Here is a 24869-nt window from a genome sequence, read left to right as displayed (position 1 = left end):
CTTTTTTTCTTAGTTAATAAATCTTTAGTTAATTTATTGTAGGATTGGCTACAACTATTGTCTTTAGTACAGGATCTAAGGTGCAACTGACCTGGGGTAAGTGACTGGTCCTTTGGGACTGGGAGTGACCTGAATATTACTGTGATTTTTGGAGTAAGGGACCATCTACCACTAAGGCAAGTTTGCCTGGTGACAAAACAGACTGGAGTACCCACGGGGATTGTCTGTGACTCCATGCTAAGGCTGTTATAGTGCTTGAGGAGTTCACACTTGATACTTGGTTGGCGAAATCGAAGTATAAAACTCACAGCCAATTTGGGGTTGGTACCCTGCTTCTTCACAGTCTGCCCTGAGATTGGTACCCATGCTTGTGAGCCATTCCAGACAGCTTGACATTTGCATATTAATATGAATCGCGCACAAATTTACTCAGGCAGCCCCAAGCCCTAATTCTACTGCAAAATCCTAAAATAATTACTTACGGATAATAAACTAACCATTGAAATGCAGCCACCTCTGGACTGGACAGCAACACTCCAAAACATTTTAAGCTAGCAACTGGCAAATAATATGGCCAATTAAAATGAAAGAGGAAAATATGTAATTTGGCCAGAACGCTGGCACTAAAGCTCACTCTCTTATGAAACATACCATGACAACTTCTGCTACATAAGTTTTAAGGAAATTGATTTTACTTCTCTGAATGACAGCACTTCCAATGCTGCCACCACTCCCTCCCACTCCACCTCCCATACCATAACAGGAAACTGGACTGACCTCAGAGGGGAGAATGCCCCCAAATGAATTACCAACAGAGCATCGTCCAGTATCTGTGATTTCTTTGTAAATTCCACCCAAGAAATTAGTTTAGAGATCTGACAGGTGTAGCCAAAATTGCTCTGTGCTGTAATCAAGCACTTCTAAAATGATTAATTCTATATATCAGTGGCCCTCAACCTTTCCAGAATACTGTACCCCTTTCAGGAGTCTGATTTCTCTTGCATACCCCCAAGTCTCACCTCACTTAAAAGCCACTTGCTTACAATATCAGACATAAAAATATTAAAAAAGTGTCTCAGCACACTGTTACTGAAAAATTGTTTACTTTCTCATTTTTACTATACAATTATTATAAAATAAATCAACTGGAATATAAATATTGTACTTACATTTCAGTGTATAGAATATAGAGCAATATAAACAAGTCTTTGTCTGTATGAAATTTTACTTCGCTAGTGCTTTTTATGTAGCCTGTTGTAAAACTAAGCAAATATCTAGATGAGTTGATGTATCCCCTGGAAGACCTCTGCGGACTCCCAGGAGCACACATACCCATGGTTGAGAACCGCTGCTATACACTACATTAATCACAGTACAAGATTGCATCATTACCACTTTTAGTAAGGAAAGATGGCAGCAACACTGACGGAGTCTCAGCAACATGGACAAGACATGGACAGTACTTGAGACATGAGAGTCACTTTGGGAGCCCACTGCCCGGAAATCCTTTTGACTGGCTCCAAATTCTTGTACTGCTGTTAGAAAGGAAGAAAATACAGAAAGCATTCAGCGGCATATTAGAGCAGCAGCAAAATCAGTCAATCATATTTCAGCAAGGGGAACTGAAAAGTAACAGGAGTGCAAGCCAGTAATTTGTGTAGGAATATACCACGCCCAGCAAAACAAAGGCATCAAGAAGCAAGAGATTACATAAATTATGCTAACACTTTGTGCTTCTGTTAAACCTTTTATTAATCCTCAACACCCCAGGTGAGCAAATATTATACCCATTTCAGAAAGGAGGAAATTGAGGCCCAAAGAAGTTAAGTGACTTGCTCAACACCACACAGTGTGAACAGAACTCAGGAGTCCCAGATCAGTCCCCTGTTCTAACCACTACACCATATTGCTCACACTACCTGCCACACCAGTACTTTGTTTTAATCTTGCACCATGCCTCCTTTCTTACCCACAGCAGACAGACACATAGGCAGTGTACACAGCGGTATCCCTGAAAGGTGAGCTAGGCAACATAACTGCCAGAAAAAAAGGTTTTGCAGACACACACCATGTCAAACACCAAACCTTCCCCCTGCATATTCTACAGCAGCACTCTTCAGATGGGCAGCAGTAAAGCTGTTTTCTAAAGGAGAGCACCAAGGTGCTTCAAACTCAGGAGTCTTGGCTCCTACTCTCTGCTCTGCACTTCCTCTTAATTCGAGTGGAGAATTTCCTAATAATTTAAAAACTACTTCCCACAAAACATTTGTGCTGGCATCAGAGGCACAGCCTCTCTTCTAACCTTTATCAAATGGGTTACCATCAGAATACTCTCTGCAATTACTCTTCTGCTCTTCTTTTCTCTTTAAGTAGGACTGTAGTGTTGACCTGGCAAAAATGAAAGAGACAGCAGGGTTATGCAAGGGAGAAATTAGAGTGAAATACTTAGACAGTCTGTCCCACAAACAGCTTACAATCTAAGCGGTCAAGTTGACAAAGAACTGACTTGAGGAAGGGGAAATAAGATGAGCTTCACCAGCAAGCAAATTAGCATGTTTCTAGTTAATTCCATTATTTTGTGATTCACCTTTAAGGGAATCCCCTGTGTCAGAGTTTCATTCAAATAGGTAAGGCTGGAACAGAGATCCATTTTAGAAAGCACAGGAAGGAAGAAATCTCACCATCAAAAAACATATCCAAAACAACCTTATTTTCATAGGAATGCAAAGTCCAATGGATAATGTTTTGTGCAAAATACAAGTGAACATACTTGGGAAAAAATACTCAACTAGAGAGAAAAACCTGGAACATAGCGATGCTGAAAGAGACCCAGTGGCAATAGTGAGCAGCAAGTTAGAAACTGATTTGCGGTATATCACAACCAAAAATGCCATTGCAACTTTGGGTTGTGTACAGAGAGGCATGTCACGAAGCAAAGAGGAGATACTCCCTTCTCTATATAGCTGTGATGCAACAGCATCTGAATATTACACCCAAGACAACAAAGAGTATCAGGGCGTTGGAGGGACTGACTTGAATAAAGATGTAAAAATCTAGGTATTTATAGCATGGGTAAACAACAAGCCCAGGTAGGGAGAGCGTAGTCTTCAACTATTTGATGGGTGTAAACACCATGGACAGAGAAGAATTAGCCTTGTTGAGGAACAAAGCCTTTGGAGGCATCACAAAGTATAAGTCCTTCAAACCAGGCGGGACCATGGATGACATCCAGATAATTCGTGAGCGACTGAAGATGACCAAGATGTTACCTGGAGAGTTGTGAAACTCCAAGAGGCCTTGTCTACATTATATCCTTGGGAAATTGTGACAGTCTGTACCCTTATGTTCACCACTTTTACAAAACTATGATAAATCTTGTACAAAGTATGCCTTGTGAAAGCTCATAATCTGCTGAACAGTACTGTCCTGGTAAAATATGTGTGGCAACATTGTAATAAGATTCTACTGTATGGCTTTATTGAGACATGTACCAAATCTAGGAAGAAAACAGCTTCAAACCAGTTCCTCAGAGACAAAAGGCTAGTTAGTCTATTTGATTATGCTGACACCCGGCTGAGGTGCTATCACCTGATTAAGCAGCCATTCTTTGGCAGGAAGTAGGGTGTGAGCAAGAAATTTACATCTTGGCAATGGAACAACTGGGGTTCCTGGTAAACAGATTGGCTGTCGCCTGAACCTCAGCTGGAAATGTTCCTCAAAGAGGAGGAAAGATATAAAATGAGTAACAGAGGCTCCAAATCACCTCTCTCCCCTCATCTCTATTCATAGAACCAATAACATTTGAAAGACAAAAGAAGTATAATTGAACTGGGGGGAGGGGTCCTGGCTGGAGCTACTTAGCCAGACTGCTGTAAGCATGTGATGAAACATTTTCGCTTAAAATTCACTTAGCTCAGTGGTTCTCAAGGTGTGGGTCGCTACCCCAAATGGGGTCACACTATCAGCAGATGGGGTCGTGGCGATCCCTTCTTTGAGGAGGACATCATTTTGCTTGCAGAGCATGACCTCAAATGCACAATGCACATGGAGGACATCATTTTGCTCTACTAACTGGCATTCTCTGCACTGCCTGGCCTTGCAAACACCATACGTATGAGGTCACACTGTGCAGAGGACATCATTTTGTAGAGCAAAATGGCATACTCCCTGTGCTGTGACCTTACATGTAGGGTGCATGCAAAGTTATAGTGTGTGGAGAATGACATATTACTCTTCAAAAAGGCATTCTTCATGCTGTCTGGGATCCCGGCAGGAAAGACTTCATTAAAATGGGGTCATGCCGGCAGAAAGTTTGGGAATCCCTGACTTAGCTTGTTAAGTTAGGTATTAGCTTGCATTTTACCTTTTATTTCTTTGTAACTAAGTCTGACTTTTATGCCTCATTACTTGTAATCACTTAAAATCTAACTTTCTGTAGTTAATAAACTTGTTTTATTGTTATCTAAACCAGTGTGTGTTTGGATTGAAGTGTTTGGGAAACTATTTGAGATAACAAGGTATGTGCATATCATTTTCTATTAATAAAATGACAGACTTCCTATGAGCTTGTATTGTCAGTACAAGATGCACATTTCCGAGGACAAGTCTGGGACTAGGAATTTGCTGGTGTCACTCTGCAATATAATTCAGGAGTGGCTGGCTAAGTGCACTCATATGACTCAGCTGGGAACAGTTTACATGCTAGAGGGCAGGAGTGGTTGCTCTCACAGTGAAGCAGTGTAAAAAATACCCGACTGGAGAACTGAGAGGACACAGCTGTCTACTAGTCCCGATTATAGCCTGGGTAATGTCAGAGAAACATTTCACCACTGTGATATCACCCCAAATGTTAGTGTAAAAAAGGCACAAGCTGCCATAGCAGTTTTTAAGCACTGTATCATCTAGATCTGCTCCTAGCAGTGTTTAACAACATGAGGGTAAAAACACCAATGATCTGTTTATATTAGTGATCCCTGTTACAACAGTGGTGAAGCTGCAATGATGAGAGTGCAAAGTTAGGAGATTTCTAAAAAGCGTCTAGCATACATAGAGCCAGAAAGGGAGAAATTATTTGCAAAGTAGAATTTGCCCAGACAGTCCACTCCTGGCTTAAGCAGATTTCACTGCAACAGGAAAACAAGAATTGGAAAGGATGGGAAGTCGCCACCCTCCCACCTCCTCAAACACTCATACCTTGATCTTGCAAAGAGCACATTGTACACAGACTGCTCATCGTCTGAGAGTTTTAATCGGTGCAACTGAGTGTGTCGCTCAGGCAAGGATACCTAGAGAGAAAAAACACACAGAGTTGGCTATTTACAGTGTAAAGGTTTCAGAAAGCACCATGATCATCACTGATTCCTGCAGCTTCGTTGAACCCAGCATCACCAAACAAAGTGTGCATGTGTTCATATGAGTCAGTAGTAAAAGGCAAAACAGGCAACTAAGCCTCAATTGCTACATGCTTACCAGGGGCATGACTGATTTCTTGGGTTGAGAAAGCAGCTACTTGGTTTACCATTCACAATCACCAGATACTATAAGCTAGCTACACAACTTCCTTAGATTTAGCTTTTTATAAAAGAGTTCTGTATGCTGAGGTACCCTCTATAATCTATTAGAGGAAACTAATTGTTTTTTTAAGTTGTAAGTAGCCATGCAAAGTCATCTTTGGTGTTTCATTGCTGTTAAAATCACAATAGCAGGAATGACAAGCCTGGATTTGACACCAGATGATTTCTCTTCTCAGAGTATCCAGGGTCACCATTCTGATCTGGCCTTTTGTTGTATGTAAGAATTCAGTTCATTGACTCTCTGCTCTGTAGAATGCTTTAATTGACAGGAAGTTTAACTTAATTAGAAAAACAACAATATATAATAAGCTTTTTATTCCAGCGTGGGAAGCTGGCTTGCTTTCCCTGTACAGAAAGCCAAGCCTCCTGGCTGGTGAATGACAGGATCTGGTCTTGCATCCTGAAGTGCAGAAGAGAGGGAAAAACTAGTTATAGAGTGGCAAGCCTTTATATGAAAGAAACTACCATCTGATTGCTACGTAGAAGTCACAACTCCCTTTCCCACCCCCAGAAGAGGAGAGAGGTTATTACCAGGGGCTTGCCAGTTGAATCCAACTGGTCCTTGGTTCTCCGCAATAAGAGGCTCCTGGTTAAGATACTCAACCTCTCTCCCCCTTTCTTTGTATTGTTATCAACCTGGTTCTTCCACAGTTTTAACTCATCAAAGGGAGAGCAACGCAGAAACCTACCAGGAGAGGAGAGAAAAGACAATAAATACCAGTTCAAGTGAAGTTCTTTGGTTAATTTTGAGAAGATCAGACAAGAACTGGATTCCTTCCCATCCAAAACAAGAGATTTCCAATTCAGCTTCATTTTCTGTTTACATCAAATTCCCTCAAACAAAAGCCCACCACAGTCAGAATCTATATTCAGACTTAGCACTGACACATCTTTGTACACTAGAACACAAACTATTTGATGATCAGAGAAGTCTTGCTCCCAATAGTGCCAGGAGACAGTGCTGTTGGTTCAGTAGGTGTCACCTACTCTTAGCTGGTATACCTCTGAATACTTCACTTTTTTTTTTTTTCTTAAGATGGCAAAAATGAAAAAAAACATAAGAATTTGCCAAAAAGGCATAGTATTTAATGCTTCAAACTCCCATCTCTCCAAATCAGATAATCTGTTTATCTCAAGTTTGGTCACAAGTTCCCCTCCAGTCACCCAGCTTGAAGGTAAATTCAGTGATTAAATCAGGTATTTTTGTAAATAAACACAAAATAATGAGTGTTCAACCTGCTTATGACCCAACTAAAACCAGCTTTTGTAAAGCCATCTAAATTCATAGCCATTTGTTGGAAACTATTGTAACATGGACACGCTCCCTCATTCTAATGAAGTCCTAGCAATGCCACAGAAGAGAAACAATGACTATTGAATGAACACAGCTGTTCATTAAGGTCAGTGCCATGGTGAGCTCAATTCTCCAGTAAGAACATGAAGTAGATTAATAACCAGCCTAACCCTCTTGATTACAAAAAAAAAACTATAAGCAATAAGTCAACAGACCGGGATGCAGATAAACTCGGCTGTGGACCTTCTTATTTGCAGGTTGAGAATCTAATGCCATACAAAGAACTGTGGTAAAACTAATGGTCTAGCCAAAATCCTTTCATCTAAGAAGTCTGCACTATCATAAACTGCTTGATGGTATTGAATTAATAAAGAATAGCTGGATTTGGAGTCCCCAACACTAGCCAAGTCACTCTACACCAGGATCTTTGGTTTAAGATGACTGGACGATGCCTAGAGACAAAGCTACGGTTACCATGGTTATATTGCTTCCCACATGGTCAGCTCACCTCAGCAATGAGTACATATCCAGCAGGTTGTTCTGTACCGGCGTCCCGGTGACAGCCCATCTGGCATTGGCTCTCAGTTTGCACACAGCAATAGAGGTCTGAACTTTGGGGTTTTTGATATTGTGGGCCTCATCCAGTATAATCCGAGCCCAGGCTACCCGGAGCAGAGGAGAGTTGGGACATGATGTATCCTGCAGGAGAAAGCAGAGTTGAATTTATAATTCTATATCAGATGGGGGAAAAAAACACATCCTGAAGAGCCACAAGTCCATAGGTATTTCTTGGCAGGAAGTCTTTCCCTTGTGGAAGTCCCCACAAATTTGAGCAGAGGTCCTAGCATTCACCACTTTTAGCGTAGGTCTCTCTCCACCCCTTTATAATGTGCACTTGTTATTTCAGTCAAGAAGCTCTGCAAAATTGTCAAGAAAGCCTATTATCCCAGGATCAAAGTGTACCTGCCTGTCATTTATCATGATTACTGATAATGAAAATTTGCATATCTTAATATCCTGCCCAAAAATATATTCATTCTGGGCAAGCAGAATTTTGCCAGGTTGTGACAAAGGGATAAATGTAATGCATCCCAAAAGATAAATCCCATCCCACTAATACAAAACCTTAATCCAGCTTTATGTGGGAGATTTTACATTTACTTTTATAAGTGTCAGGAAATACAAAGATTCAATGGCTCTGGGAGCCATAATTGGGTCCCTTGTGCATACAGATAATAAGGCATAGAAGTGAAATACCATATACAAAGTACACTCAGGGAACGGAGGTGTACTTCATCTATACCATACAGCCAACTGAAAGTAGTTTTGATTTTAGGGTATGTCTAGACTGTAATAGAACACTGTGGATGGTCCTTGTCAGCTGACTGAGGCTTCTGAGCCTCACACTATAGGTCTATAAAATTGCAGTGTAGATACTTGGGCTCAGACTGGAGCCCAAGCCTTGGGCCCCAGGAGGAGGGAGGCTCCCAGAGCTGGGGTTCCAGCCTAAGATCAAATGTCTACACTGCAATTTTATAGCCATGCAAGCACACATCAGCTGACCACCTGTGTTTTATTGCAGTGTAGAAACATGCAGTTGTCATGTTACCTGTTTCACAGCCCTAGCAAAGATGCTGCTATTCCCAGATTTTAGAAATCTGCATTTAAATGGCACCAGTCTCAGAGTTTAGAATAATCCAAAGACAAAGATGTTCATATTTTCATGTTTTAAGGCACTCTAGCTTTTGGGTGAGTAAAAATGCCTACTATGAAAGTCTACTGTACATATGTGAGGCTTAGTTTAAAAGGAACTGTCAACTTCAAAAATCACACTGGCATACGATAATTAGGTACTACTGTCAAAAGAAACATGATTATTGTAACTTTTTCCATTTACTTTGTGCACTTGACAGCACATTGTTTCCAGTCAGTTTCTCCTGTTTGTACAAGTCTCTTACAGCAACAGGGGATTGAAAAAGAAAAAACCTTTCACCTACAGCAATCTTAGGTGTTTCTTGTAACAATAATAGGTTGAACAACTTCTCAATCAAGTAGGATTTTTAAGTCTCTCTCTGTATAAAGCAGCCCCTTAGTCAACTGCATATGTCTCACCCTGACATCATGATCCTCAGCAGGGACCTCTCCCTCTTCCTTCTTCGTGGGAATTTCCTTGGAGAGAAGACTGTAGGTGGTGACGACAATGTCATATTCAGACAGGCTGTGCAAAAAGAAGAGACATGCTTGTCAGCAGTGAGACCCATCAGCAGCCCTTTCTGCAAGGCAGGCAGAACCAGCACTCAAGGATTAACAGGTAGGATGCTGTTCTGTAAGAGCCAGTACATCTGTGGTCAGATGCCAAACTCCAGTGGGCACCAAAATAAAGTGATAAAATAGAAGGTAGTACTGACTCTCCCAGGTCCAGAGGAGCTCCAAGCCCACTACAAACATTAAACTTAACAAAACTCCTGTGAGATGGGCAGGCCTGATCCCCATTTTACAGATAGAGAAAATGGAGAAGCTGAGGCACAGGTACTTGATAAGCCCAAGAGAATATAGTAAATCGGTGGCACAAAACCCAGACCGCGACTCCAAGTCCTCCTCAAGAGCGCTTTCTGCAACGATGTTGGTAGCGCCTCTCCCATCTACATCAGTGCTTGAGCTGTTTTCAGCACAAGTGCAGGAGGACTCATTGCTGACAACCATTACCAGCAAGAGATGTATTTGGAAGTATATAGATGTCTTTGGATTCAGGAACATTAATAGCCTTAGCTAGAGCCAGTCAGCATGGGTAGGAGGGGTGTAAATTTTCCCTACTCAACTCCAATAATAGATTTCAATCAATCCTGACTCCCCGTGTCTTCTACATTTCTACTATTGGTGGCTCCTCCCCATGACAGCTCAGCCAATGAACCTCCTGCTTAGTGCTTTGTTTCTTCTGTGCAGAATTGTCATGGCTTTGCACTTACGCCTCTGCATGCTTGTTCCGGGTAGGTCCATGGTACAGACAGACCCTCAGTTTGCCACTGTTTACATATCTCTCAACCTCCTTTTTCCAGTGGTGGATCAGGGATGCTGGACAGATGACTAAAGTACCCCGGGAGAGGATAACAGAGGAATCTTAAATAGAGAGATCAAAAAAGGAAGAGATTTCAGCATCTTCTCTTTAGAATGGGATTTTCCAACCAGTTGACTTGGCTTCCCAAAGCTTCCATCTGTTTAGAGCAGCAGGCCCACTTTTCCTGTTCACCTAGTTCTGCAAAGTAGATGTGTGTATTTCTTAAGTGTTTCAGTACTTCACTGTATTCTTGCATTTTGGAGAAAATCTGTATATATATTAAAAATACCACAAGCAAACAAAAAATATTTTAAAGACCAGCTTGTTTTTCAGGTACTTGACATTCTTTTGTTGCTATTTAGTACTAACAAAAATTTCATGCAGGAAATGGTACTTGTATAATAAATAAAGATTTCAATATGAAACACTGAACAACTAAAGTGTCTTATTGTCACACTTCACTATATCTGCTTCAGCATGCCGAAAAGTCTGGAAGAAAGCTAGAATGTGACATCTCATGAAAATAGTCTATGCACAAATTTAAGTTTTGTTTTAGGAAAAAGAAATACTGATATTTTTAAAAAGACAGAAAATCCTGGTAACATTTTTGGGAAGAATAAAAAACTCACAACAAATTAACTGAGGATGGAACCATCATTCTGAGGAAATAAATTAAGAATGAAAGTTTCTGTGTACAAGTCTGTATGTGCACACACACACACACACACACACACACACACAGATGTGGATAAACCAGTTCAATCAGAACTTGAAAAGTCTGCAGGTTTTTTTTGTACTGTAGGAGGACGTGGGTAACCTCCACTTAATTTTAGAACAAGATATACATAACATTACCTAGTTTCTATGCTTCAAAACTAAGTATAGATTAAATACCCAGAGGGGATTCTTTCCCTCACCTTCAGAGATGGAACGGCATTTGTAGTTCTCTGCACCACATAGTGCTGGCAGACTCCTCCTTACTGAGATTCAAGGGAGGTTGGGGATTGGGGGAATTACACACAAAAAACGCCACAAACGAACAGTCATTTGGATCCCAAGAGTATCTCTAAGTCTAAATGGTAATAGATGAGCTCTATAGCAGTGCTTGGATTTCTCCCAGACACATCCTTAGCAGTCTCACTAGGACTTTAACCAACCAAATGGCATAATCCCTAACAAAAATCTGTAGTTCCTCCAGACTGGGTGGGTGGGCAGAACATGAACACATAGAGTTTCCAAACGCCACCCAACTGGGGAACGCATTTAACAGCTTGCAGAAGCCCCAGAGGCAAACATAAGGGCAAAATATAGCCTCCTGATATTCACATGGAACTCGCTGACTTCAGAAGGAACTGCTTACATATCCAAGGGCAAGACTGCATATTATTTGTATATAATGGAGCAATATGCATCTGCCTTAATCCTGGCTAAATGGAGACAGACTACAAATCCGAGCATTCACCTCTCTATCCTGATTGAGTGGAGCACTATGATCCCAGCACACACTTCCTGCAGGGCTGTACCTACAGAGCCAAGCATAGAGCAGTCACATTGTAGCAGCCTGTGGGTCAGACTTTGGTCATCCAAATACCACAAAGCTACCACATGTTACCCGCACATAGTCCAGAACTTTTTGAGAGCCCAGTCACTTGAAGGACTAGCATTGTGTTGCAGTATAATTGTTCTATACCGTGTTTTGACAGCCACATTTCTAATTTCTTCTCCTTTCCTTTATCCTTCTCTAGCCTTTTCTGGGCCAGAATGAGCGCAATCATTGTTAGAGTCTTCCCCAAGCCCATATCATCAGCTGGAAAAAAAAAAAAAGCAGAGGGTAAGGTCACGATTACCTCGTGGACTGAGTCTGTATAGCTCTAACCTATACTGAAGCATCTCAAACTCATGAGTAGCATAGTATGACACTTGTTGATCTTGAAGAATCTTACTACCTTAAGCGATTATTTGCTTTGGGCTGCTCATCCATATTTGGATGGGAGACAAGGAAAACAGGATTCTCCAGGAAACGGAACCTGACTACAGTATAGCTTTCACCACTGCCACCATGGTGGAGAATTAATTACAAGGCATGTATTTGCTGGTATAAATGCACTCTAAAAAGATACACTGTATCATTATGTTGCTTACCCAGAATTCCTCCACAAGGTCTCTGACTCTCCCTCCAGAGTAGCCATGCAAGTGCCTGCTTCTGGTGCAGCAGCAATGGGACCTGAAAAAGATTAGGTACAGGATGTAAAGTTTAATTGCCGGTCAGAGACATACTGATCTCAGATTTGTCTGTTCTAAATGCCTATGTTCATGTCTGTTCTAAATGTTCATTTAAGCACATTCTATTTTAGTGCAACTGTACACTCAGCACTTGTCCGTCAGCTTTTTTTTCAAACCAACAAAACATCTCAGAGTGTGGTACTAGTTCCTCTGGGATCAAACTTTCTGAAATAGCAGGGTCTATAAATGTTACAAAACAGACTAACTTGTGCTAGAATTTCACACACAAGCTCAAGATTTTGAAGACATTTTTAAATGTGCAATATTTGCAAAGAAATATGAAAGACCTTTTATGAGCACAGATGATGTCATTTTAAAAGCTTTATTTTACTGTGAAAGAGATCACCTTCTAAGAAACAGATCTATTCGGTGTAGGAAAGTTTAAACACCAATAACTGAGTTTATCCTTGGGAATAATGTCTAGCAAATACTGCAACTTTTGACCCTGTATGTTCTATTATTGTATAAGCATGTAAACTAATCTATCATTTGACCTATAGTCGAAATCTGAGGTGCTATTGAGGATAAAGGAATGTTTTCAAGACTAAATGCTTATAGCACAACCATCAACTCCTAATAGCATTGGAGGAGGTCAGATCTGACCATTTATTTATTCCCCTTGTATCTACTGTATAGAAATTATTTCTGTACTTGCTTAATGCAAAAGTTGTTTTGAATAATGAAATGGTTTAGGTGATTGTGGCAGAGAGTTGGCAATGCCATAGCTACCAGCATTTTTATAGAGTAGCTGTCACTGTAGTATCTAGGTTTTTCATAAGGATTTAAGAGCAACAATTAAAGCTGCCCAGAAGGGACAGATTTTCTTTTCGATCCGCATATTAGGGTCACACAATACTGTGGCAAAAAGGGCTACTATGATTCCTGGATGTATAAACACAGGAGTAGTGAGTAGGAGGGTGATTTTACCTCTGTATACAACATTGGTGAGGCTGATACTGGAATACCGCATACAATTCTAGTATCCACATTTTAAAGAGGATGATGAAAAATTAGCTTATCAAAAAGACTGAGAGGTGACTTGATTACAGGGTATAAGTACCTTCAGAGGAAGATAATGCAAGAAAATTAAAGGACTCTCTAGGCTAGTGGAGAAAGGCGCAACGAGAACAAATGGCTTGAAGCTGAAGCCAGCCAAATTCAAATTAGAAATAAGGCACAAATTTTTAAACAGTCAGGGTGATTAAGCAATGGAAGAAACTACTAAGGGAAGTGGTGGGCTCTCCATTTCTTGAAGACTTCAAATCAAGGCTGGGTGCCCTTCTGGAAGACGTGCTTTAGCTAAGCTATGCATTGGTAACTGGGCGAAATTTAATGGCCTGTGACACAGGAAATCAGACTAGATGGTCTAATGAGCTCTTCTGTCTTTAAACTCTGTGAACTTATGAACTGCTAAAAGGTTTTGTAGCACATAGCTCCTAAATTTTCCAGCTAACTACAAGTACACCATTCACCATCTATTCAACGGGCAGTGCTCTAATCCACAACACATCTTGGGCTAAATTCTATGGTAGGTTAGAGTATATAAGCACAGAGGCTTTTAATTAATGTGATGATCAGAGGAAGAATGAGCAATAGAAGAACTGTGAGGAGGGATGCACCTTACTATTCATGCCATGTACAGACAGAGGACTTCAGTCGCTAGTCCTGTCCATCTGACACCTTTCACTAGTGCCAAACTCACTATTCAAACAATCTCAAGTTATTTTCCTGTGAGGGAAAAAAACTATATGTGATTATGTAATTGAGAACTGTATCATAATGCATACACCCAAGATGGCTGCATTAAGGTTGTACAGGCAGCCTTAAGTATAGCATTTCCTAACTTTTGAGTGAGTGACTTTACATCCTAAATAACATTCTTTCAGCACAGTTTTTGTATGTAATATTTAGACCAGAGCAGCACCCAGGGAACCCAATCAGGATCAGAGCCCCGTTGTGCTAGGTGCTCTGTAAATACATACATAGACATGGCCTCTATCCCAAAGACTTTACAACCTTAGAGAAGAAGAAAAGTGATAAGGTTCCAATGTAGCTGACAGAATGCTAAAAATCTTCTGGTAAAACTGAAGACTCGTACTTCACTCAGAGGACTGCAGTTTGGTCCACCCACAAAAAATGATAGAAGCTAAGGACAAAGTCCTGATTTTTACTGATGCACCTCTTGGCTTAAGTGGAACAGTATACATTATTGTAAGGCAGTACAGTTGTCTAGGAATAAGAAATATGTAGGAATGACCCATTTTATAGCATTATCCCTGACATTATGTTTCATAAAGAAGATTACATGAATCTGTGAATCAAATTGTGCACCCTTCTCCCTTGCTACTGGCTCACCTTCAACCCAGATGGGTCCTCGGCCACAGTCTCCTCTGTGGGGCAGGATTCCAGAGATTTGTGAAGATGGTTAATGGTGTCACTTGTGGCATTGTGCACAACCCTGAGCCGATCTTCAGTCAGTCTGCCTCCATACAGACCCTGCACATTGGAGTTTGCTAGGAAAAGACAACTTCAGAGTTAATGAGGACTGTTTATAGTGCTAATCCCACTAACAGGCTAAAAGGCCTGGTTAAATGGTTATAGGCTCCCAGAAAACATCACAGTGCACCTCACTGACGATAAACATGGATCAGTTTGGATAAAAATTGATGACTTTTTAAATAAAAAAATATAAAATTTTCTAATTTTAGTTAAATACAGGGTTTTAAAAAAAACCTATTAAATTAAAAAAATTAAATTTGAAATTGACAAACTAGGTTAAAGCTTAAATCTATTAAAATCATATAAATTAAATACAAAAAATATTAAGCAGCACATGTCCACTGCCAAGTTTTAAAAAAACCAAATCACCGAACTAGTGGAAGTCACTGGCTAAGCACCTGGAGCCAGAATTTGATGACATGCTAATCCAGCTTTTGTCAACAGTAGCCTCTTCTGCAGATGCCAAGAGAATATTTTCTTCATTGCAGTTTATTCAACTAGTTCATTTCAGTGCCTAGTTCATTCAAACCTTAGGAAACCAACTGGGAGTTGAAAAAGCAGAAAAGTTTGTTTTCCTCTTCCAATCCATGAATAAAAACTAGGTGTGAGAGGATGAGATACTGAAGGACATGGTGACCAGAAACAAATCAGTTCAATTCACTAACTACAGATAATACTTCCTTTGTTTAATAAATCAGTTTTAAATGCAAAACATGCTTTAATAAACTTTTTTCTTACATATCCAGAACATTTTAGTTTTATTTAATAAAAAAATAAAATGGTACTTTTATGCATTTTTTAATGAATTTGAATTTCCATCCAAACAGAGGTTAAAAAATTAGTCATAATCTAGTAAATAAGAAATGCCTCACACACCATTTTTAATAAAAATATAAAAATTAAGACTCTCAATAAATGTAAAATAAGCTATATAATTGCTTAAGCAAATGCATATAGATATATTGTATCATCCTGGTTAGCAAAAAATAGTACACATTGTATTGTAAGTGCTATATTTAGTTGCAAATAAACATGTTTTAATGGTTACCAACCAATAAGAATCAATCTTTCTTTAGAAAAACTAAAAGGTACAATGCAAAACAAAATCTAAAATGATTTAAATCAAGGTTTCCTGCTTGCTGCTTTAAATAACTTTGATTTAAATCCAGCCACCCTGCAAGGAATTAGTATCTGATCACATTGCCTAATCTCCATGGTCAACATAGAGCTAACTGTTGTTCATATACCTTATTGGTGGCCAAACACCCACCCATGGACTTCTACATTTTGGTAAGGATGGAGAATAGCATACTGAGATCTACACTCTGCTTAATGAAGGGCCATGTCAGCAGTTTGCCAGAAACCAACCTAACAAAACAAAGCGAAGTTTCTCACTCCCTGATGTACCCAGACATTCCTTCTACCAGGGTTTACTCCACAAGATATCTCAGGGTACTTTTCTCAACACAAAGATTCTGAAGAAAACAACTAAAAACGTATTGGAAGAAGCAGCTCTCATTCATCCATAGAGTTTAGGATTCCCTGCAAACCAGTGCTCGATTATGCTATCTAATCTGAAGAAAGCCAACTGATAGCCAGTATGAAGGCCTAGTTTCGTGCTGCCCTCCCAACCGTACCTCCGTAGACATGACTGTAGTTTTGACTAGGTCCCAGAGCAGGAGCTGAGCTGCAGCCATGAAGTCCTAGAGAGGTTTTAGCAAGAGGATCCTGGTGTGGCTGTGGCTTTTTCATATGTACAGTACTTGGTGGTTCACTGGTCGTCCTGCTTAATGGGTTGCACAGAGATTCTTTCGGATTGTCACGACTAACACTGTTCCCTGTTTGAGAACGGAAATATTCAGGGTTAATGGCTTGGCTATGGGCTTCACAGTCTCTCGGCTTTAGGTCACCATTTCAAGTGTGGCACAGTGGAGTAGGGACCAAAAGATTTCACTTAACCAAGAATCATTCAGTGGCCTATTTGAGAAATGAACGTCTCAGTTTTGTTCCCAGAAGATCTGTCCATGTTACAAGGGATGCCCTTCATGACATTCTCAGCATGCACAAGTGCCCAGGAACAAATGAGCCAGTGAATTGGAGCTACCCTCTCCCTCCAATAAGTGGTCTCTCCAGCTCAGGGCTGAGACAAACTCCATGGAGATGAATGTGCGTACTAACTTGCTCTGCAGCTGCCTGTGAGTTACGCGTTTTGTTGCTAGAAAACCACAGTTTCCGGAGCTTGCAACTTGGGTCCTTTCATCACCATGAATTAAAAAACATAACATTATAATATATAATAATATAATACATTATACATATAATATATATACAATGTTATATTTATATATACATATTACATTATATATACATTTTTATGTATATACACGTTTATATATAATGTAACCTACATTATATAATTAATATATTATCATATAATTTAATATAATATATATAAATAAAAACTGGTATTCAGTAGTGTTGCTAGTATAAGTCACCACCTCAATATCCATCTCAGCAACAGTTGATTACTATAGTTATAATTAGGTTGGTGAATTACCATACAGGATTGTGTGAAGAAACTCCAGAAGTATCTGTTCAACCACATCCGACCACAAATTGGCAGATGAAGTTTAGCACATTGTACACTTGAGGCAAAATAATTTAAATACCTTGTACAAAAGGTAAGGTTCTCAATGGAGAGAAAAAGTTAATCCTTAGGATACTGGCCAGTTAGACACAGGTAGCATACATGACTTGCCCCCAAGTCATACAGTCAAGTTACTGGCAGAGCTGGAACAGAATCCAGAATTCTGGAGTCCAGTCCTGTGCTCCAATCACTAGAGAAAACTGCCTCCCAATTAAAAAAAAAACAATCAACATTCACAGGAAAGAGAAATTTAAGACATCCCTTTATTCATTTTCAGTTGTTTCAATTACTATTGTGTGTTCAGCTTCTTAGCATTGCAAGGACTCTATATATGCAACACACCATGTATGAATTTATACTTTTTATAAAGACTGTAGCCAGACACGCCACTTTGCAAAGTTCTGACCATCCAACTTACCCTCCTCCGCAATTTTTGCTGTTGAGAGGCTGAGAGCACTGAGCGCAGCTTCCAAATCTTGCACTTGCTTTAATAATCTTTCACCTTTATCTGGCAGGGCCTGCACATTCACTGTTGCCAAAGTGCTCTGAAAAACAAAACCAAGAATCCATGTGTCATTTACTCTTTACTGATATCCACACCCAACTACTTCCAACCAGTCTACTCTACACTGGACAGTCAAAAGGTCGGAACTAAAAAAGGTAAGACCTGAATTGTAGGAAGTCACATATTTTAACCTAATTCTGCAGTCTCCAAAATATTTGAAAGTGTAACATAGTTTATATCAGGGTTATATCAATCTCTGGAGCATCTTTAACCAGAAAATAAGTTACCTATTATTAAACTTTAGGGGAGGGGAATTAGGAAATCCTGATTCCCTAAGATTATGAGGAGGACACAGCTAGGATAGTATAAGGATCTCAGCAGCTCTCCAGGGCACTGTCTAGATCGTTTTCTTTCTTATTTTTACTTCTTTCTATACCATGTTATCCTTCAAAAGCAATAGTCCTGGTAGTGAGATCTAAATTCTATTTTGACTTAATTAGAAATTCTGTTGATTACACATAAGTTCTCAGATCTTTATTATTGGTGATTCTGAACAAGACAGAAAGAACACAGTTTGTTTTCTACATCCCAAAGTAAGCTTTCAAGGTTGAATCATAAATATCCTCCATGATGCCTTTTTTTTTTTTTTTTTTTTTAAAGGGTCATTTTCCAAAGTATTACGACACTTATAAAAAGTGAACATGGCTGCAATCTGCTCCATTTGATGTAATTTTGGGTATGTCTATGCAGCCGCTGGGAAGGTGCTTCCCAGAGTAGCATTGCTCGAGCCAGTACACTGAAAATAGCAATGTGGCCACAGCACTCAGACCAATCTCCCAAGCACAATCCTGCCTGACCCCGGGTACACATTTGGGGGACTAGTCTTGGCTGTCCCTCATGCCACTGCAGCCACACTGCTATTTTCAGTGCAGATGGTTGAGCAGAGCTAGCGCATGTCTACCTGCTCTGGGGAGCGCTCCCTCAGCTACTATGAAGACATAGCCTAAGGTGCAGCCCATATGTTCCTGCCACATTGCGGACACAGCCCTCAGAGAAGAAAAGACTAGTATCCGCAAACTAGAGGCTATGAAGTTCTCTCACGCACTGTTTAAAGTGTATATAGATCCAACCGATTTGTGCCTAGCCTGAGCTTTCACAAGCCCGAAGTGGTCACTGTGCTCTAAGCCCTTCCAAGAATTACTGCTTGGTAGAGGCTATTGATTCTGCAGCCTGACAGGGCTGGTGCCAACGGCCGCCTCAAGGATGGGAAGAGCAAAAGTGAGGCACATAATAGAAATAACCACCTTCTTCTGTTTCAGCTGAACTGTAAGATGGTTCTGAAGGGCTTTGGAGTCCAATGTTTCATCCTTTTGCAAAGATGTGGCAATGCCTGGAGAGGAAGAGAAAACCCTTTGCTCACTCTTCCCAGATGTTCTGACAAGAACCGATCCCTGCTGCGAACCCAGTACTGACCCATGAGGTTGGTCGTTGCCCAACTTGGAAGAAACAAACACAACTTCATCTTCATCACTGCTAGAATTGTCACTGGCATATCTTCCTTCCAGGGGCACTATTCCTGCCTTTGGCTGTGCCACTGGGCCTCCTTCAGAGGACACTTGGAGCAATGCTGATAGTGATGACAAGCCTGTAGCCTCCTGGGAAATCACACACTCTCTGTGTGTCAGGTTCTTCTCTCCAACCTTCCCACCAGCATCTATTTTCATTTTCATGTCTTCGCCCCTGCCACTTTTTGAATCTCCCTTTCTGAGATGTTCCTCTCTCGACAGCTCAGTGTATGCTTTTTGGCTTTCAAGGCTTGATGACGAGGGCTTTAATTTCCTTTCTCTGTGCAAGGCATCTTTAACGGGCTTCACAGATGCTGCCTCCTCCTCTATGTGCTCAGAGAATTTCTCAGATTCTCCACTGGTACCGTATTTCTGTTTATCCGCAAAAAGGTTTCTCTCTTTCTGAGTCTCAGACTGACTTGATTTAGTTTTGGACCCTGTTCCCTCCCCAAGTTCTGTCTCACACCTTTTCTCCTCAGATGGTTTTTTCTTAATCTTCATTCCCACAGGAAACTCTCCCCTCATCTGGGATTCAGATGTCAATTTCTCCTCCTCCTTTTTATCTAATGCCTGCTCTCTCTTTTCCTTTTGTTTCCCTCCATCTGTGGTATTTTTTTCCCTATTGTCTTTATTAAGTAGTTTCCAGGAAGACAGTTCACAATTTTTGTCTAGAACTTTGAATGGATTTCGTTGACCACTGGGATAAAGGAATAGCTCTGATGCACGCTGGGATTCTGCATCTACCGGCAGTTTGATGGCTTTGGGATCCTGCAAGATATACCAATAAAATTAATTCCCTAGTACATGAATTAGGAAAGAACATTACCCCATCCACATCTTCAACCATGCCATAACCCATGGACGCAAGATATCTGCCTCTATGAATATCACCCTTCCCATAACTCCAACTAGGGCCACGTCATAGCTACCATCTTTCTGTTCAAGTACTAGTACGCCCTTGGCTGCAGACGGCACTATTGAGAAGCATAAGGCTGGTTCCCTGCATCCATTGCCCTCCCTCCGCACTGACTAAGCAGGATGTCTCAACAACCTCACAGCCTCTGAGAATGGAGAGAAAGAGAAAAGACCATGGCTGGATATTGAACCCAAGCCACCTGCAATGCAGAGTACCCCCTGTACTTTGGCCAGAGGCAATTAGTTTTATCTAAACCTGTAAAGAGAGGCCTCAGCATGCAATATTTCATCTTAAGCACAGCAGATTGACATCTTAAATCAAGATGGAGCATTGCATCCTGGAACCCATAGCCCTCACAGGTTGAACTACAGGTTGCAGAGTGGACAAATTTAAACAATCTCATGCTTAGAGCAGCAGATAGCTAAATATAAATGACACACTTGTACCTGCCATGGGATGCTCCCACACCATCTCTTCCCTTCCATCTTACTTTTAAGGCATCGATAATACAGTCTAGTCGACAATAAAAGAAAACATGAATTGCAAAAGCCAGTTATAGCACATATAACATTAAGTTCTGTCACAGAGGATCTTTAAAAATTCAGTTTGCAAAAGCAGCACCCCAGACAGAGTTTCTGGATCTGCACTTTACAGGGCTTTGTATGCTTTTAGTATATCACTCAAAATCTTCGGAAACACAAATCTGATCAAATGTAGTAACTGACCAATGCACAATTTTAATACTAAAATTCTCTAGATACATTCATTTCCTCTGCTTGTAGTTTCTCTCCGTCTTGAAATGAAAACAGAAGTTGCGGTGACATAGAACATTCAACATGATTCAATCACTGATTATGATCAGAATCTCAAAAACCCCTCAATTTACCAAAGCAAAATTTTTTAGCCTTTTAAATGCACTGCATAGTCCATCTCTTCTTTAAAACTCTGAGGGCTTGAGTGGAATTAGACTATGGAATAGATGGGGTTGGTCCTGCTTTGAACACAGGGTTGGACAAGATGACCTCCTGAGGTCCCCACCAAACCTACGATTCTATGAATCTATGATAAGAGGGGAGGCTGCTGCTTTTTTTTTTTAAATGGCAGCTGACAATCAGAGCTCTGTGAGATGATTTTATTGGGTTGCAGCTGTTTTCTATTTAATTATTGTGGATTTTAATTGAGTCTATACATTCGCACATAGACAGACATATCAGTCATCTAGGTGGCAGTGACACCCATGTGACAAATTGGGGAAGCATCTGATTAATAATCACACACCGGAAGATTTATCACATAACTGTAACTGCAACACCTACCCAATAATCCATCTCTCCAGGATTTATTTTAGCATTTCAAACTACTGAGCAGCTTCAAACAGTTGATGTTAAAAAAATAAATAAATAAACTTGCCAAACGTTTCCTTCCCACCCCAACTCTAGAATTTCAAAACTATGCATATCCAATGCCTGTGATGGTCCTGGGCCAGTGACAACTCTACAGTCCAATATCCAATGTCTCTGCAGGACTAGAAATGGGATATTAACATCACTGAGGAGATCCCAGCCCTTCTAATGGAACCTGGACTTGCCAGAGCTAGACTAAATTCTGACATTTTTATGTACAGGATTCTATTTTACATCATTTTTACAAATGTTTTACATTTATTCATGTTCATTCTCTCTCCGTCTAAGCCCTGCCCATTTGAACCCGTACTGACTAAGACACTGCTTTCTGGGCACAAGGATACAAGAAATAGTCCTATGATTTCTTTTTAAAAATCTCTGTAATGTTCCTAAAATAGATTTTCCTGTAAAATACATGTCACACAGAGAATACATGATGGCATACTATAAAAGTTATATCAGTTGATGAGCTGCATAACTCAAAAGCGGCTTCACCACTCACAATTAATGTGATCATCACAAACTCCTGCTAATAAAATCCTTATACCACATCTTTGTGCGCTATCTACACAAACTATATCTAGCCAGTAGAAACTGAACTTTGTTGGGAGCTGCTTTTAGTAGGCCTTGCAGTGTCCAACTCATACAATCCATCCTCCAGTGACATCTACAACTTAATGTTGTAAGAGTCGTACTGTTTTAAAATGATGCCAATTACAATACAATAAAATCAGTGCCACCTCAATCCAGTTATTTACATTCTATGCTCTTAGGAACAGGAACTGTCATATTTGAAAAACAATGTGCAAACCCGCAAAAATGTATACACAAAGTATTATAAACAGTGATCAGGCTGTCACAAATAGGAAGAGTTATCCTAGTTTTTCAAATTAATGGGAATTACATACTGTACATTTTCCCTTTGGACAAACCTACTTGTATTCTTCTCTGTCTTGTTGCTCAATCAGGACTTGCAGCTCCACCATATACTTATCATGGATCAAGCAGTAGGAAGCAGGAAGGCTAAAGGTGAGGGGAAAGAGATTTGAGCTGCCTGAGTAACAGCAGTGGCAGAAACAAATGCCTGAGGCAAAATCCTTAGCGGAAAATCTCAAAGACTCATTCACTCAGAGAAATGTGGACAGGTCAGATTCACAGAACTAATAACTCATTGTCAGGGATCCCCAGACAGCCCCACATTAACTTAAAATTAATAAAAGGGCTAATCCCGTCTCTCTTAGTTTCCAGCACTTAAGACAAGGAATGCCATTTATGTAATGAAAACTTTGGTTTCTTGCACCCATGATTAGCCCGGATCTTCTGTATTGTTTTGGTGTCATTTACAAAGTGGGTAGTCAAGATGGGAGACAGCTGAGCTGAATCTCTGGTTTCTATATAGAAAGATTAAGAGGTATAATATTGAAATTATTAGCTAATATGTGGGTGAACTGCTGGATGGTCTATGGCTACATCTACAAACCACAGGTGGTATTTTGTAGACCATGGTGAAAATGTATATGATGTACATGAGCATAAGAGTTGCAGATGTGTAGACTAGTTGGAGATGCAGGCTGACATTTTACAGCCTGGTACGTCTGCTTTACTGTAATGACTACAAAAAACCTGGGAACTGTTAATCAGTTGGTGTGATGAGTCTACTGCCTATCATGCTGTTCAGTATTATCTCACTGTTCCCTTATGCTTCCCCCACTTATCTGTATGTCTTGTCTTAAGACTGGGAGCTTTTTGGGGCAGGGAATGTCTTTTTGATCGGTGTGTGTACCACAGCTAGCGCAATGGGGTCCTGGTCTATGACTAGAGCTCTAAGGAACTATGATAATACAAGCAATAAATAATAAAATACTGTACAGACTTTAAAGGAATTAGGATATTTTTCTGCCTTCCCATATCTACTTGTTTTCATCCTTTCCACACTCAGGGTATGTCTACACTGACAGTGGGAAAGTCATCGCCGCCGTCAGATCGACCTTTCTGGATCGATTGAGCGGTCAGTGAAGACCCGCTCAATCGATCCAGAAGTTGATGCTGTAAAACCACCCCCTCAAGTGGCTTAGCACTGCATCAACAGGAACACGGTTCCCGCCAATGCAGTGCAGTGAAGACGCGGCGCAGAAGGAAGCACAGCAGTCGATGGGAGTTTTCTGCGTAGCTTGCGTAACTCCTGTCAACTGCAGCCGAATCGCTGGGTGAGTGTAGACCAGACCACAGATTATAGGTTTAAATTGCACTGCCCCTCAGAACACACACAGCAGCTGCCTTTGCTCACTAATGAACGTTTCTATAAGGTAACCCGAGGGCAGATCCGACTCTGGAAACCCCCAGGGGTCACACGCCGCGTTCCAGGCTGCATCGTGGCAGCTCAGCATCACACACACACCCGGCCAAGCAGGGAGGGCTGGGGGGGGATGTGTGCAGAACCGGAGCGTCCCTCCTCGTCCCTACACCTACTGTGCAGGGAGGGTGAATCCACAGGGCGCCTGGTCCTGGACCCCGCACACGTAGAAGCTTGCTCCTTTGTTCGGCCCATCGCGGACGCCAGTTTTTAGGAAGCAGAGAGACCCTGGGTGGGGAAGAAGCGCAGCTTTGTGAGCCCGGCCCCGGTCCCACTGACAGCCTGACCGAGGAAAATCCTCCAGTCCCAGAGACACCCACAGAGGCAGGCGCGCACCCCCCTCCCCCAGCCGGACTGGGGACCCCCCCACCCCGGGACACCGGCCCAGCCCCAGCAGCTCTCCCAGCCCGAGCCGGCCGGGGGCACCCTCAGACATGAGCCAGCCCCCGCCCTCAGGGAGCCCCCCCAGTACACGTCACCGGCCGGGCTCGGCTGCGCTCCTCACCGTGCCCCGCGCACCGCACCCGCTCCATCCCCAGTCCGGAACCCGCAGCCAAAGCAAAGCCTCGCGCCGGCCCGAGATTCTCCGGAAAAGACGGGCGTCCTGTAAGCCCCGCCCCCTCTCCTGGACTCAGCCAATCCCGCATACTGATCCTGCCCCTCGCTGACCCAGTGGCCAATCGGAACGGGGCAAGGGGATAGCTGGCCAATCATAGCCCGGTCCCCCCTCGCTCTTTCTCTGCGCGCGCGCTCAGCGTTCCAATGGCGGGGAGGAG

General features: G+C 41.4%; 1 protein-coding gene across 3 annotated transcripts in view; it reads right to left on the bottom strand.

Annotated features, from left to right (window-relative positions):
* TTF2 (transcription termination factor 2) overlaps positions 1–24668 on the bottom strand; it is a 34903-nt gene extending 10235 nt beyond the window's left edge. For all 3 annotated transcript variants that reach the window (XR_010919348.1, XR_010919349.1, XM_067546131.1), the window contains exons 1-17: positions 24599–24668; positions 24210–24321; positions 22677–22763; positions 20784–20850; positions 19161–20189; positions 17770–17896; positions 16342–16542; positions 14561–14718; positions 12065–12146; positions 11613–11729; positions 9834–9984; positions 8980–9085; positions 7376–7566; positions 6105–6258; positions 5194–5285; positions 2303–2388; positions 1393–1535 (exon numbers count right to left, since the gene is read on the bottom strand). Coding sequence is in view for 1 of the 3 variants with exons in the window: in XM_067546131.1 (XP_067402232.1) it covers positions 1393–1535; positions 2303–2388; positions 5194–5285; positions 6105–6258; positions 7376–7566; positions 8980–9085; positions 9834–9984; positions 11613–11729; positions 12065–12146; positions 14561–14718; positions 16342–16542; positions 17770–17896; positions 19161–20189; positions 20784–20850; positions 22677–22763; positions 24210–24321; positions 24599–24626 (2931 nt within the window). In the remaining 2 variants the exon portion in view is untranslated. The remainder of the gene's footprint in view (positions 1–1392; positions 1536–2302; positions 2389–5193; positions 5286–6104; positions 6259–7375; positions 7567–8979; positions 9086–9833; positions 9985–11612; positions 11730–12064; positions 12147–14560; positions 14719–16341; positions 16543–17769; positions 17897–19160; positions 20190–20783; positions 20851–22676; positions 22764–24209; positions 24322–24598) is intronic.
* Positions 24669–24869: the final 201 nt, after the last annotated feature.

Source organism: Emydura macquarii, unplaced genomic scaffold, assembly GCF_026122565.2.
Source record: "Emydura macquarii macquarii isolate MOO-44397 ecotype Brisbane River unplaced genomic scaffold, CSIRO-AGI_Emac_v2 contig_1119, whole genome shotgun sequence".
In the NCBI taxonomy this organism is placed as follows: domain Eukaryota; kingdom Metazoa; phylum Chordata; order Testudines; family Chelidae; genus Emydura; species Emydura macquarii.
This window is presented reverse-complemented; position numbering and strand designations above follow the sequence as displayed.